The sequence below is a fragment of the Cricetulus griseus genome, chromosome 4, assembly GCF_003668045.3.
Source record: "Cricetulus griseus strain 17A/GY chromosome 4, alternate assembly CriGri-PICRH-1.0, whole genome shotgun sequence".
Taxonomy (NCBI): domain Eukaryota; kingdom Metazoa; phylum Chordata; class Mammalia; order Rodentia; family Cricetidae; genus Cricetulus; species Cricetulus griseus.
Window position 1 is genome coordinate 98,131,185 of NC_048597.1, and position 13,964 is coordinate 98,145,148.

At 47.6% G+C, this 13,964-nt stretch overlaps 1 protein-coding gene across 2 annotated transcripts in view; it reads right to left on the reverse strand.

The window, feature by feature from the left end:
• Nucleotides 1-13,964, reverse strand: part of Rnft2 (ring finger protein, transmembrane 2) — a 55,536-nt gene that overhangs the window by 36,163 nt on the left and 5,409 nt on the right. For both annotated transcript variants that reach the window (XM_027414173.2, XM_035443266.1), the window contains exons 4-6: nucleotides 10,824-11,293; nucleotides 7,420-7,496; nucleotides 4,308-4,408 (exon numbers count right to left, since the gene is read on the reverse strand). In XM_027414173.2, the coding sequence (XP_027269974.1) occupies nucleotides 4,308-4,408; nucleotides 7,420-7,496; nucleotides 10,824-11,293 (648 nt within the window). The remainder of the gene's footprint in view (nucleotides 1-4,307; nucleotides 4,409-7,419; nucleotides 7,497-10,823; nucleotides 11,294-13,964) is intronic.

A 13,964-nucleotide genomic window follows, 5' to 3' on the forward strand; every position in this document is an offset into this window, starting at 1 on the left:
ATGCTGCCGTGCAGTGGTGACAATGGCAAAAGAACTCTTGAGGCCTGTACTGTCATCTACCCCCATTTTTCTGATAAGGAGACAGAGTCATGCAATTGGCAAATGTCAGAACAGGGTCAAAAGAATGAGACGTGGTGAACAATGCCCTGGGGAACTGTGAGAGAGGCTACAGGGGAAAAGGCAGAAGGCCTTTTACCTCAGCTGCATTTTGTTCCCTGGATTGTTCATGGATGTGATTTCGTGCCTCTTGTGACAAACATTTACATTTAATTCATAAGACTGTTTATTCTTTTAGGATGTGAGGACATAGCTATAGAACCCAATCTGGTGAAAAGATGAGCTGAGTGCTGTCCTCAGTGTGCCCTGAGGATATGGCCTTCTGCCTTGCTTTGTGCTTTCCCAGATACAACCTACAGTATGTGCCAGACAACTGTGTTTAAATTGGTCTGTCCTGGGAAAGTTCTGGGAAAGGGCTGCTCTGTTGATATTTCGTACGTGTTTACTGGTGTTTATTTACAAGTTTTTCTGAACTCAAACATCCTTCCTTGGATCACTGCTTTCTTCGTTGCATACCTATATAAAAGTACACTGAAAGTCAAGTAAGGTTGTGTGCAGCATTACACAGTAGTAGACTGTAATCTGCCTCATTACTTCAGGTCCTCAGATCCCACATCTAGCAGACAAGGTTGGCCGAAAAGTCCACAGCAAGGGACAAAGGTGGACGTGTAAAAGGAATGCTGCCAATTAATCCATGCTGCACATTGGAGCTACTCTGTGCAAACCTGTGTCACCTGTGCATGACCAGACACAGGCCCATTGCATCTGTCTGTGCCAGGCAGGTTACAATTCCATTTGCCTGTATATGATCCTGTAAGCTGCAAACCTATAGTACCTGGGCTTAGGAAGGATGCAAACCCATTTCACTTGCGCAGGACTGGGCAAGTGCAAACCCATTTCACCTGTGCAAGACTGGGCAAGTGCAAACCCATTTCACTTGGGCAAGACTGGGAAAGTTGCAAACCCATTTCACCTGTGCAATACTGGGCAAGTTGCAAACCCATTTCACCTGTGCAAGACTGGGCAAGTGCAAACCCATTTCACCTTTGAAGGACCAGGCACGCTGCAAACCCATTTCAGCTGTTCACAGTCAAATTGCAAACACAATGTTTAGGGCTTTGCTTTTTGAATTTCACGCTCAGTTGCTATACTTATCTCACTGCAGGCACACAACAGATAGTTTCCAAACTGATCCCGGTCCATGGCCCACACTTTGGCTCTGCTCTCCAACATCCCATTCATAATTTTAACAGGAATAAAAACATCTTGGCTCCCTCTGTCATTCCAATCCTGCCCTATTTACTTTGTTCATCTCAACTCATTTCACCTTCCCATAGGTCCTAGGAAGGATGACACGGGTACAAAGCTTATCCTGTTCCAAGTTGAGGGTACCTCGGTACAGAGAGGTGCAGGCATCTGATCATGCTGCCTCAGCTACAGTGTGACACTAGGATCAAAGCCAAGATGGTAGGCACTGGCTCCTTTCCTCTCTTCTTGCTAGGTTAGAGGCTCTGAGCAAGGGGCCAGCAAGGCTCCTGCCTGCCTCCTCCATCACTGGGAAACTCACAGCAAACATGGAGAGCTGTTTTCTAAATGCCTGGGAAACCTAATGGAGGGCACAGAGGGGTATGGAGTAAGGCCCATACTCTAGCATCCTGAGAATCCATGCTGGTAGCTCCTCATGACGACTTCAGGGCCCTTCCACAATCACAGCTCTGTCTCTGCGGAACTTCTTGTTCCAGCTTCAGTGGCCATTCTTGGCCACCAGGGACAAGTCTAAGGCACTGACCTCATTCCTGGAATCTGCTCTCACCCTTTTCTGGGGACCCTGACTTCACTAGCTGACCTCCACTTCAGGTAGACCTTGCTGCTGAGACATGGCCTTCCTATGTGACTCAAGCTGGCCTTGAACTCACCATCCTACCCTTTGGCTTCACCCATCCTAGTGCAAGGATAACAGGTATGTGCCCCCTCTGTCTGGATGGCTTTTCTTCTTTGCTTTTGGTAGTAGTAGTGGTGGTGGCGGATGCAGCAGCAATACAAAACTGTTTCCCAACGGCCAAACCCCAAGTTCACTCATCTCCAAAATTGTCTTTGCTTGTTAATGTGTTTACTGTGACTTTATTACAAGTTTGTCCTTTGGGCACCACCAAGAATGGCAGTGATTACATATAAAATATTAGGAGAAAGAAGAGGGATATTAGTATTTTTTTACTATTTTTTAGAGATTTATTTATTTAGGTGTGTGGATGCGCACCCCTGCATGAGTTTATGTGTAACACCTTCATACAGATGCTCATAGAGGCCACGGAGCATCAGATCTCCCAGAACCAGAGTTGTAATCTGCCTGGTGGGTATGCTGGGGGACTGAGCCTGGGTCCTCTATAGGAGTAGGAAGCTCTAACCACTGGGCAAGCTCACTAGCCTCTATTTATTTATTTACTTATTTATTTTTGGGGTGTCTTACTATGTAGGCCATGCTGGTAGCTCAAGGTCATCCCAAAACACATCCTGAGCTTGAATACATGAGATCCTGTCACAAAACAAACAAACAAAACAAACAACAAAAAACACCAAAGCGCCCAGTCTCAAGTACTTCATCACAGTACTTAGAAACCACAGGCTTTGTGAGGCCTCTTTCCACTGTAACAACATGAGTTGCTGCCCTATTGGGCAGCATAAGACAGTGGCTGTGAGAACTACTCATACAACCAGAGACTGGTGGCACCAGAAGGGACAAGGTCTTGACCCTGTGCCTTTTCTCCTGCTCTCTCTGCCAGTCTCCTGTGCTGACAGTTTGACTTGGTCCTGGTCTGATGGAGGCAATGAGTCTCCATCCGAGAACATGATGATGTCTAGAAAACTGCATGAGTGGGAAACTGGTTCCAGCTGCCGGGAAAGCCCATCTCCTCTGCCCTTCAGCAGGACCTTAGCATTTGGGACCACGGGACCAGTGCAGGGCATGACAGTATGGATGCTTAGACTGCCAATACTGCTCTGAAGGATGCCCCCCTTCCCCCGCTGCCACAGGCAGATTTTCATAGTGAGGGCGGCTGTGATCCACAATCCAAGAGGCCACCTTGAGTCTGCACCCTGTCCAGAGTTCAACCCTCCCCCCTCCCCCCACAGGAACCCTTCTGATGTCACCCTGCAGTGAGAACATGCTGGTGAGATTCTCCTAGCCTAAGATTTCCACTTTTTCACTCCACCCACACTACCACTCTTTATCCTTAACAAACTGTTGCTGTTAAAACATCCACCCCCTCAGGAAGGGATGCCGGGACATGTGTATGTTTTTCCAATTGTGGTAAAACAGGAGTAGTGGGAAATCTCCTCCCTCCATCATGTATGTGTGTGACTTCACAGACACATTCACACTGTAGACAGCTCTCACTGCCATCCCCGTCTCCTCTCACAAAACCCCAGAACCTTTTAAACAACAGGCCATCACCTTCTGTCCCCCAGTCATGTCAGCCCTTCCCCTGCCCCCCCCCAGCTCCCTTGTCTTCCCTACCTCTGCTCCTCTCTCCTCCCCTTCCCCGCTCCCTCTCTCCTTCTTTGAGACAAGGTTTAACTATGTGGCCCATACTAGTCTCCAACTTGAAATCCTCCTGCCTCAGCTTCCTTCTGTATCTAAATAATATTTTGGATACACAGTCATCCCTAGGTGCATATGGAGTATTTGTTCCAAGGCACCCCAAAGATGCCTAAATCTAAGAACTCTTGTCTATGATCTGCAAATAATCTCACACACCCTCACCAGCCAGACTTTAGAGGACTCTTAGTACCCAATGCTATGCAAATGTTATGTAAATATCATGTAAATAGTTGTCCTGCTTATGGTTCAAGGAGTAGCAACCAGGACAGGGACTGTATGTACTAAGTCCCAACTTAACTGTTTCCTGAGTATTTTTTATCTGTGGTTACTGCTACACGGGTGCAGAACCCACAGCTATGGAAAGCCAATAGTTCAATAAAATTATTACTAAAGTTAATACCACATGGTCTTATTCTTATTCTTCTCCTTCATGTGACAACTGGAAAATGTAAAGTTGCATATCCACTGGTGTCCTCTGTATGTGGTGTGTGTGTGTGTGTGTGTGTGTGTGTGTGTGTGTGTGTGTGTATGTGTGTGTGTGTGCATGCACACAACAGATGGAATTTGAGTTTAATGAAGTCCTGAGGCTGGCATCCTTGTTCATTTGCAGTATTCACCTGTGCACCCCATGGCTGGAGATGCCCCATCTCACCTGCTGTAGAGTTGCTGGGAGCTGAAGGTGTAAAGGACATACAGAGTGTTCCCTGCCAGGAAGGCCAGAATCCACAAGATGACCAGAACTGATCTCTTCTCCTGCATACAAAGTAAAAGTGCAGTGAAGCCAATGGTGCATATAATGGGACTTTCTAGAATGTTCCATGATCAGTGGAAACTTCACTGTCTCAAAGTTTTGAAGGAAGAAGAGCTGGTAGTGAGGGAAGGCTGCTGGTGTCTTACTAGCTCACTGGAACCCAAGGAGTAGCCACACAGAAGGTGACAGGAAGGTGGATGCCTCCTTGGAGAACCATCTAGAAAGGTCAGAGCTTACATTCATAGTATACTCTGGAGTGACATGGGATAGCTGTACTCCCATTGGTTTCAAGTCACCTGGGAGCTGCCCAACCCTGGGGCAAGCTACTTAAATAGGTCCATAACAGCAACTACCTCATAGGTTCCTAAGAATGAGTGTACATACATTACTTAAGAGTGCCTGGCACAAGTGTCCAGAATGTTAACTGGACACATACTGGGCATGGTGGCCCACAACTGCAATCCCAGCGCTCAGAGGTAGAGCCAGAAGGATCAGAAGTCTGAGGTCATCCTCTGAGACATACCAAGTCTGTGTGAGACCCCTCTCAGAACAAGCAAAGCAGAGTTAGTGAGATGGCTTTGTAGGTACAGTAGCTTGCCATCAGGCCTGGGGACTTGAGTTGGATCCCAGGACCAACACAATGGAAGGAGAGAACCAACTCCCAAAAGTTGTCCTCTGACCTCCATGCATATGCTGTGACATGTGCCCCACCCGAGGAAATAAATTACTAAAAATTAAACAAAACAACAAACAACAAAGCAGTTAAGTAACTTGCTCAAAGACATCATTTAGAGATGAAGGTGCAGTTAAGAGTTAGGTGGTGAAAACTGGGAGTGTTAGCCATGCCTTTAATCCCAGCACAGAGAGGCAGGCAGATCTCTGACAGTTTGAGGCTAGCCTGGCCTACATAGTGACACCCTGTCTCTCACATATGCAAGGCTTCTTTGTTTTTGCCCAGCAGCTCCTGGGCCTGACAGTGATCTCAGAACACTGCAGAGAAGGGCATGCTTCTGCCCCAGTGCCCTGGGAGGCAGTGCCATTGACCCTCCAAAGCCAGTTACTTCCTGACCCAGGGTGGCTGCTCTGCTGGAACAGATGAGGTCATAGCTTTTCCACTGACCCTTCCTTGTGGTTTTGGTAAATGCTCCACTCACACTGTCTCAGACCTGACCTGGAATCCTGTGTCTGCTGCAATGCACATTTCCAGAGGAGCAGACAGACCTATTTCAACCCTCCCATTATTCCAGGAGTCAAGGTTAATGAGGGGGCGGGGGGGGGGGGGGCATCTCCAGGGGCCGGGAAATGGTTCAGTAAGTGCTAGCTGCACCAGCATGAGTTTGATTCCCTGGCACCCATGGAAGAAGCCAGATGTGGTGGTGCCTGTAGCTTCACTGGGGAGGCTAAGATAGCAGCATCCCTGGAATTCACTGGCAGCCATCCTGTCCAATCAGTGAGAGGCCCTGTCTCCAGAGATATGGTGGGCAGCAATGGAGGGAAACAGTATAGAGTACACAGATGCTGATCTCTGGCCTTTGCACACATGCAGCTATGTATGCATGCACACACATACCCAGAAACCACCTCCAACCAATAGACAAGTCTTGTCAGTGAGATTTACTCACTTGGCAGCGCCCCCCCCCCAATAAATGACAGCTCCCAGCTTGGTTTGGGAAGGTCCCACAGAGGCAGGAGCTGAAGGACAAGAAGAAGCCAGATTCCTAAGCTTAAGGCTGGTCATGGCAGCCATGTTCACAGAAAAGAAAACACACATGTACAGTGTGTAATCCTGGCACTCAGGCTGAGGAAGGAGGATTGCAAGTTCAAAGCCAACCAAAACTATGCTGAGAGTTAGAGGCCAGTCTGGGCCACATGGTGAGACTATGTCTCCTCCATACACACCCGCCTCAAAACAGAATATGCATGTGTAGACATAACTCATCTATGTATTCATGGAACATTCCAGGAGGCTTACCCATGGATAGGCATCCTCTTGGCTCTTAACACCTAAGCCCAGGCACCATGATAATGACATTGCATTGACACAAGTCTAGTCCCCAAAGTCCCCCTCTATGGGGTGAGTCACTGTAGTTTTCTTATCAGACAGGTTTGCATGAAGATGAGACAGAGAGGGTCATCTCCAGCCCTGGACCTCACAAAGGGGGCCTTGGATGAATCCATGCTTTGGGTAGAATACAGGTGCTGTCCCAGGGTCACTTGCTCTGCAGAAAGCAGCTTTGCAAAACAGATCAATTTAGTGTTTCCTACAGGCCAGACACCATGTTCTACTCCTTCTATGCTTTATCTTATTTAATTGCTTCAATGGGTCTGAGTTGGGAGAGTGCCTTAACTTAAGAAGGCGTGATATTCTGAGGTACCCACTGCAAGTTGAAAAAAGATCAACGACAATACTTTGGACATACCCAGCCTGCTGAACAGCCCTGCTTAGTAGCCCAACACATTGTAGCTTGTTGTTTGTCACCCCTCTGGGCCAGCTAGGAGTGGGCCTGGAACTCTTGGCCTTCAGATATTCCAGTTCACTCTTCTGAGTCCTGGGACTCAACTGCCGAGACTAGCTCAAGCCAGATGAATGTGTTGCTTTGCCATTGTCATAAAGATGAGCTAGTGGGACTTGAGGTCTCCTAAGCTGGGGAGCAATGGAACCCCTTTTCTAGAGAGGAGCCTATGGCTAACAGCTCTAAGGTACCTACTGTGGGCCTGAAGATGAATGAAGTTATTGACAGCTCAAGGCACCTGCTGTGGGTCAGACAATGAGCAGAATTGTTGTTTTTTTTTAATTGTGTGTGTATGAGAGAGAAAGATGTATGTATCCATGACTGCAGGTGTGCATATGCCACAGTGTACATGTGGAGGTCAGAGGACAACCCTGGTGTAGGTCTTCACCTTCCACCTTGTTTGCTACTCTGACATTGACCTAGACAGACCTGTGTCAGATCGCAAGTCTGCACAGCTGTGAGACAGAAATCAATCACTCTGGCAGCCACTCGGGACTCACCTTCAATGACACCTGTTCCCGGAGGGTGGAGTTTGCATAGGCGAAAGTGCTGGCCATCCCAATGCACACAGCAATGCCTGTAGGAGGTGCAAGGTGACATGGGGAACATGCTGGCTGCCACCCACTCAGACCTCTCCAGCCTATCCCAAGACCCTGAGTTAATACTGAAAAAAATCATCTAACATGTCCCTTGAGTTGGCAAGCTAAGAATTGAGGGGAAAAAGACCAATTTCCAGGGATTAGGCTACAAGGCACATCAGCAAGAATGCTGAGTCCCTCATTTGGGGAGAGGGTTTAGAGGGGTCAAAGAGAGAGAGAGAGAGAGCTGTGTGGTGTGGTCAGACAAGAGTTCATATTCCAGCTCTGTCACTTCTGTTGTGTGAGTACAGGCAAATCACTGACCCTCTCTGAGCCCCAGTTCCATCATCTGTGTGATGGACAGACAGAAAGCTAACAGCACCCACCTCACAGAAGGGCAGTGTACACAGGTAACTTCTCCAGCAGTGACTCTGTGGGATATATAACCATGTCTACTCTAGAACAAACCTGAAGATATTTGTAATATAGACACAGGAGGCTCGGGTAAGGCAAATAACACTAAGGGAGTAGATGAAACTCTTAGGCATCAGGCAGAAGGGATAATGGTATTGAACTAGATTCCACAACTCATGTAATCACCCTGTCCCCAGTCTGTAGCCTGGGCTCCTTCCTGTGGAATGACTTGAACTACTGTCAAATCCTACTGTGTTACTTCCCATAGGACTAAGACATGATTGGCTTAGGACTGATTTTTTTGTGTTAGATTTTCTCTAGGACCTTTCAGATTGACCAAATAGAGGCATTTCTCTTCATTAGAAACTGGTAAGAATGGTAACTAGTCTTCTTTTCTTTCTTTCTTTCTTTCTTTCTTTCTTTCTTTCTTTCTTCTTTCTTCCTTTCTTCCTTCTCTTCTCTTCTCCTTCTCCTTCTTCTATGTTTCTTTTGGATTAAATAATAAACAGGGCTGGAGACGGCTCAGCTGGTAAAGGAGCTTGCTGCCAAAGCCTGACAACCTGAGTTCAATCCCCAGGACCCACACTGCAGAAAGACAGAACTGACAACTGAAAAATGTCCTCTGGCCTCCAAATAGGTGCCATTGCACATATTTTTGTGTGCATGCACACACACATTAAATAGACAAATGTAAATTAAAAACAACATAGTTCCCTAAAGCTGGGCATCGTGATGCATAGCTGTCCTACCTATGACCTTAGCACCAAGGAAGCTGAGCCAGGGACACCAAGTTTGATATCTGCTGAACTACAAAGGAACCTCGTCTCAACCAAACTGATAGAAACAGTGACTACAACACTCAAGAATCACATAGCTGCAAGGCCAGGCATGGTGGCACCTGTCTAGAATTCTGGTGCTGGGGAGGCAGAGGCAGGAGGATTGCTGCAAGTTCAAGGTGAGCCTCAGCAACAAATATACACAGTTATATTGACAGACAAGGTACAAATGAGATCTTGTCGTGGGGGGGGCACAAGTAAAACAAAGCAAAACAAAAATAAAAATCCTTAGGACATAAGCTTGGCAGAATGCAGGGTAAGACTCATGGACATGCTGGCTTCCATGTCTAGGAACAGCAGGGAAGGGAGTGATATTGGGGCTCCAGAAATGAGGGGGGTAACACAGTTGGCTAGAACTCCCCAGAGGGTGGAAAATAAGAAACAAAAGATGGCCTCTTTTTGAGATTTTCTTTTTTTTTCTTTCTTCTTCTTCTTTTTTTAAATTGTCTATGAGTACCTGAATACAAGCTCACATGTGCATGTGTGGAGGGCAGGACAACCTTCAGGAGTTCTCTTCTTCCGCCACCGGTTCTGGGGATCCAACTTAGCAAATCAGGCATGTAAAGCAAGCACCTTTATCAATTGAGCCATCTCACTGGCCCTTGAAATTGTCTTGTATGGGAAGAAGTAACTGAGTCACAGTCTTTAAGTTCTGCAGGGGAGAGTGGCACCATCAACACTGCAGAGACCATCATGAAATGGTGAGTATGTGTTAGGTACTTGGCTAAGTACTACACAGGTCCCTGTCATACTGAGTACCCGATATGAAATGGTGAGTATGTGTTAGGTACTTGGCTAAGTACTACACAGGTCCCTGTCATACTGAGTACCCGATACATTCCAGGCTCTGTCAGGTGTGTGTGTGTGTGTGTGTGTGTGTGTGTGTGTGTGTGTGTGTGTGTGTGTATGTGATGGTCAGAACACAATATGTAGGAGAGGGTTCTCTACATGGGTCTGGAGGACTGAACTCAGGTCATCAGGTTTGGTGCCAAGCACCTTTACCTGCTGAGCCATCTTGCTGGTCCTGGTTACTTGAATGTGTGGCGGTGACAAACACAAAGATAACCACACACTTGTAGAGTATTTCTTCCATATGTGTTACATATGTGACCTCAAATACAGCCTCATCGTGTTTCCATGAAGCACAGTCACCCCTCAGCATTTGTGGGGAGTGCTCTGGGATCCTCATAGACAACCAAACCTGTGGCTGTTTCAGTTTGAATATGAAATGGTACAGTGTTTGCATAAAACTTACACATAGCCTCCTTTGTTAAATTGTCTTTATGCACACTGTGACAGAAACATCTTATATTGTACTGTGGATGGAATATGGTCTGGGCATGTTCAATACAGACACTCACTTCTTCCTGAATGTTGGGTCTTCAGGCGTGTGCACATGTGTGTACATGCACCTGGAGGTCACACACTGACATCGGGTGTCTCTCACATTTACCCTCCACCTTAGTTTTTAGAGACTGTGACCTGCAGGGATTCTCCTGTCACTGCCTCCCAGTGCTGGGATGACAGGTGTGCACCTGGCTGTTTACATGGGTACTAGTATTGAACAGAAGCCCCCAGTGCTTATGGGTATGCATGTTCCTCCCTAAAGCCACCCCAGTCCTTCCTTGAATGTACCACGTGTAGTTGGTTCAATCTACAGATGTAGAATTGGGGACAGAGAGGAACAACTGTCTATACTTAACCCCTATTTGGAAGACACATGGGACCAAGGCAGAGAGCTAAATAATACACCCAGTGTCATACATTTAGGACAGGCTGGAGCTGTGGTTCCTACCCCTGAAACCTGAGTTCTTAGTTATGCCATGTTGCTCTTTCCATCCTACCAAGAGACCAGCTAAAGAGGTTTCAATCTCAATCCCACTGGACAGAGGAGAAAACCGAGGGTCAGAGAGGCCAGGTCATGGGCTCCAGATCATGTAATTGGCCTGGAATTTGAACCCAGGTCTGACTCCACACATGTATTTAAGCATGGTGTACCATAGTTCCTATACTGTCTGGCCCTGGCTCTAGGCATGTCCAACCCTTTCCTGGAGCTGCAGGGCCCACAGGACTTACCTAGCTTGTGCTGAAAACACAGCTTGGCCAGAAGAATAAGGATAAAGGGCAGTCCCTTCTGCAGCCAGCAGATCACAGCCTTCAGCTCTGACAGCGCTGGTGCCGGAGTCCCTGGCTGCTCATCAACCCCTTCCTCTGAGTGCCCACGGTGGTCCCCACCCACGTGCTGCAGGAGGGAGCCCCCTCGGTGGGCAGCATGGTGGAAGTGGTGGTGGGACTGGCGGTGGTGGTAGCTGCTTCCTTCGGTGCTTCGGCCACCGGCCTCATCCCTGGTGGCTGGCATCGGGATGAACACGTCCCCACCACCTGCTGTGGAGCCCAGCACCAGGCCTGCTGGGAAGGGGTTGGCAGGTAGGCCACCTGCCAGGCCTGAGAACAGTGCAGGAGGGGAGGTGGTCTCTGCCTTCAGGCTCTCAAATACACCACCCTCATCCACGCTGGCCTCCGGGCTGAGTGCCTGGCTGCGGCTTCTGCAGGACAAGATGGTAGACAAAGCTCACATGGGACCTGGTCCCAAACTCAGACTTCAGTTTAATACCTGTGCTGGGAAGGTGAAGACTTAACTCCACTATGGTGTCTAGAGAGAAGGGGGGTCTGCATAATTAGAACTGGATAAGGTAATCAAGGATAATCCCCAGGATTGAATCCTGGGAGTTTTGTGGGAAGAGAGGGTGAACCAGAAAGAACCGGATGACCAAATGCATCACAAACACCCAGAACTGTTAATGCAGCACACCTCCTTTCTCTATCACTTCACCCAGCCTGGAGTGGTCTGTTTTTGCAACAGAAAAACAGATCAATGGATAGGAGACAGAAAAACAGCACCCTCATGGGATAGTGGACACAAAGTACCAACAATGTGACTGACCCAACTGCGTCTCCCCTCAAAATGTTGGGGGAAGTGCTGAGCCCTTGAACCCCAGAATGTGACCTTATTTAGGGGCAGGGTCTTTAAATAGTGGACCTCAATCCAGTATGGCAGATAGCCCTTAAAGGAGAGATCAGGACAGACACACAACAGGTCAGGAAGAGAGATTTCAGAAAGCAAGTCCCTGAAGGTAAAGCCATCAGTGGCACTAGCTCTAATAGGCTTGTGATCCCAGCACTTGGGAGGCTGAGATAGGAAGATCCCTAATTTCAAGACCAGGATGGACAACTTAGTGAGACCCTGTCTGGAGAACATGGGAAAAAGGCTGGAGACTGTTGCTCAGTGGTAAGGCTCGGGGTCCAGTGTGTTTCTTTGATTGACTCATGAACTCCTCCCACTAGCCTATGTTAGATATACACAATATCCCCATTTCACAGATAAACCAATGGAGGCACACACAGACACAGGCATGTGGTCAGAGGTGAATGGCTGGTGAGGAATAAGAACCAAAAATTTGGCCCCAGGTGGACCAACTCTAGAACCTACATATATGCATTTATTTTTGAGGCAGGATCTCATCTATCTTAAGGTGGCCTCAAACTTGCTATGTTGCTGAGGCTGGCTTTAAACACCCAATTCTCCTGTCTCCACCTCCCAAGTGTTGGGATTACAGTTGTGCACCACCACATCAGGTTTTATGCAGTGCTGGGGATCAATAGGGCTTCCTGAGTGAGGCGAGCATTGCACCCACTGAGCCACATCCCAGCACTGGGATTTCTCAAGCACCTCATTCCCCATAAAAGCTGCTTTTGGACTTGACCTTGTGCCATCTGGTCTCTACTTATCTCATATATATATATATATATATATATATATATATATATATATATTTGATTATTTCACTATCATGCTAAAAGCCCTCCAAGGAGCTCCCAGGTTATATTTCAAGAAGAGTCTGCTAAGTTCTAAAGACAGGTAGCAAGAGCATTTCCATTTTACAGACAGAAACTGAGGCTCCAGACAAGCACCCTAAACTCCAAGCTCATACTGGACTTCTCACCTCTCAAGGGTCTCCTGCTTCAGGCTGTTATGGTCCCTACGCTGTCCCCTAGCCCTGCCACATCCCATCTATGTTACCTCATCCTGCCTCTATCAGATGTTATCTGACACATTTCCATGATGGGAAGACAGTAGCCACCTCTCACTAAACCCAGTGCCTGTCTGCAGGGGGCTGATCTCAGTGGTTCATTTATTGTCTGCCTTTCCCTACAGACCCAACAACACCCCCAATCCTGGTTATGTGCTGTCATCACTGTGGGGAACCCAGGACAACTGCAGGTGACCTAGACCCATCAAAGAACAAATGCATCAAAAATCTTTGGGAGTGGCCCTGTACCTTGACTTCTCAAATCCCCTGGAGATTTCAACATGCAGTGACAGGGACAAACTTGACTACTTATTCTGTTTTTTGTACCTCTGTGGGAAAGCACAATGTGTCTTGTACAGAGCATGCTCAACCAATGATGTCTGAAGGAATGAGTGAGAGAGTTAGAGCTAGTTCCAGGGCAGCCAAGGATACATAAAGAAACCTTGTCTCCAGAAGGAAAACAAAATGTTTAAAGCATTTACCTGAGCCTAGTATTTACATTACTCATTTGATCACAGAATTGTTTTTACCCCTGGAAAACAGATCAGTGTTTTACAGGACACTGAGACACATGGCAAGGGACAGGTTAGTCTGGAGAAGTCTCAGGGCTGTTTCCTTCACAAACTGGACTTCAGGGTACATCGCCAAAAACCTAGTACAGCTTGAAGATGGCTACCTTATCACTCTCCCCACCGGGCCCCCTCCCTGGTGGCTCCAAAGTCTGGGAACTGTGTGGTCCTCCTCCCTTGGGCTCTGGATAAAAATACTGATGATATTAGTGGCAACAACAACAGGCACCATGGCTATGTGTCTCCGAGGAATTGAGCTTTCTCTGCATTTCAAGAGCTTGGCTCAGAAAGCACATGTTCTGTCAGGTGCCCAGGCCTATGTGGATGACCGTACCATCCCAGGGGACCCTGGAAAGCCTCCCCCAATCCCTGAGCTCACTTGAGTTCCTGAGACTCCAGGGAACTTCAGAACAACTAGGGAGAAAGCTCAACCCACCAAGGCTTTTTTTTTTGCCTCCCTCCCCACAGCCCCTCTCCTGTATCCAGTTGGGACTGTAGCCGAAATAGGAAAGAATATTCCTTGGGGGGTTGGAGCTGCACTTCCAACTTAACCACTT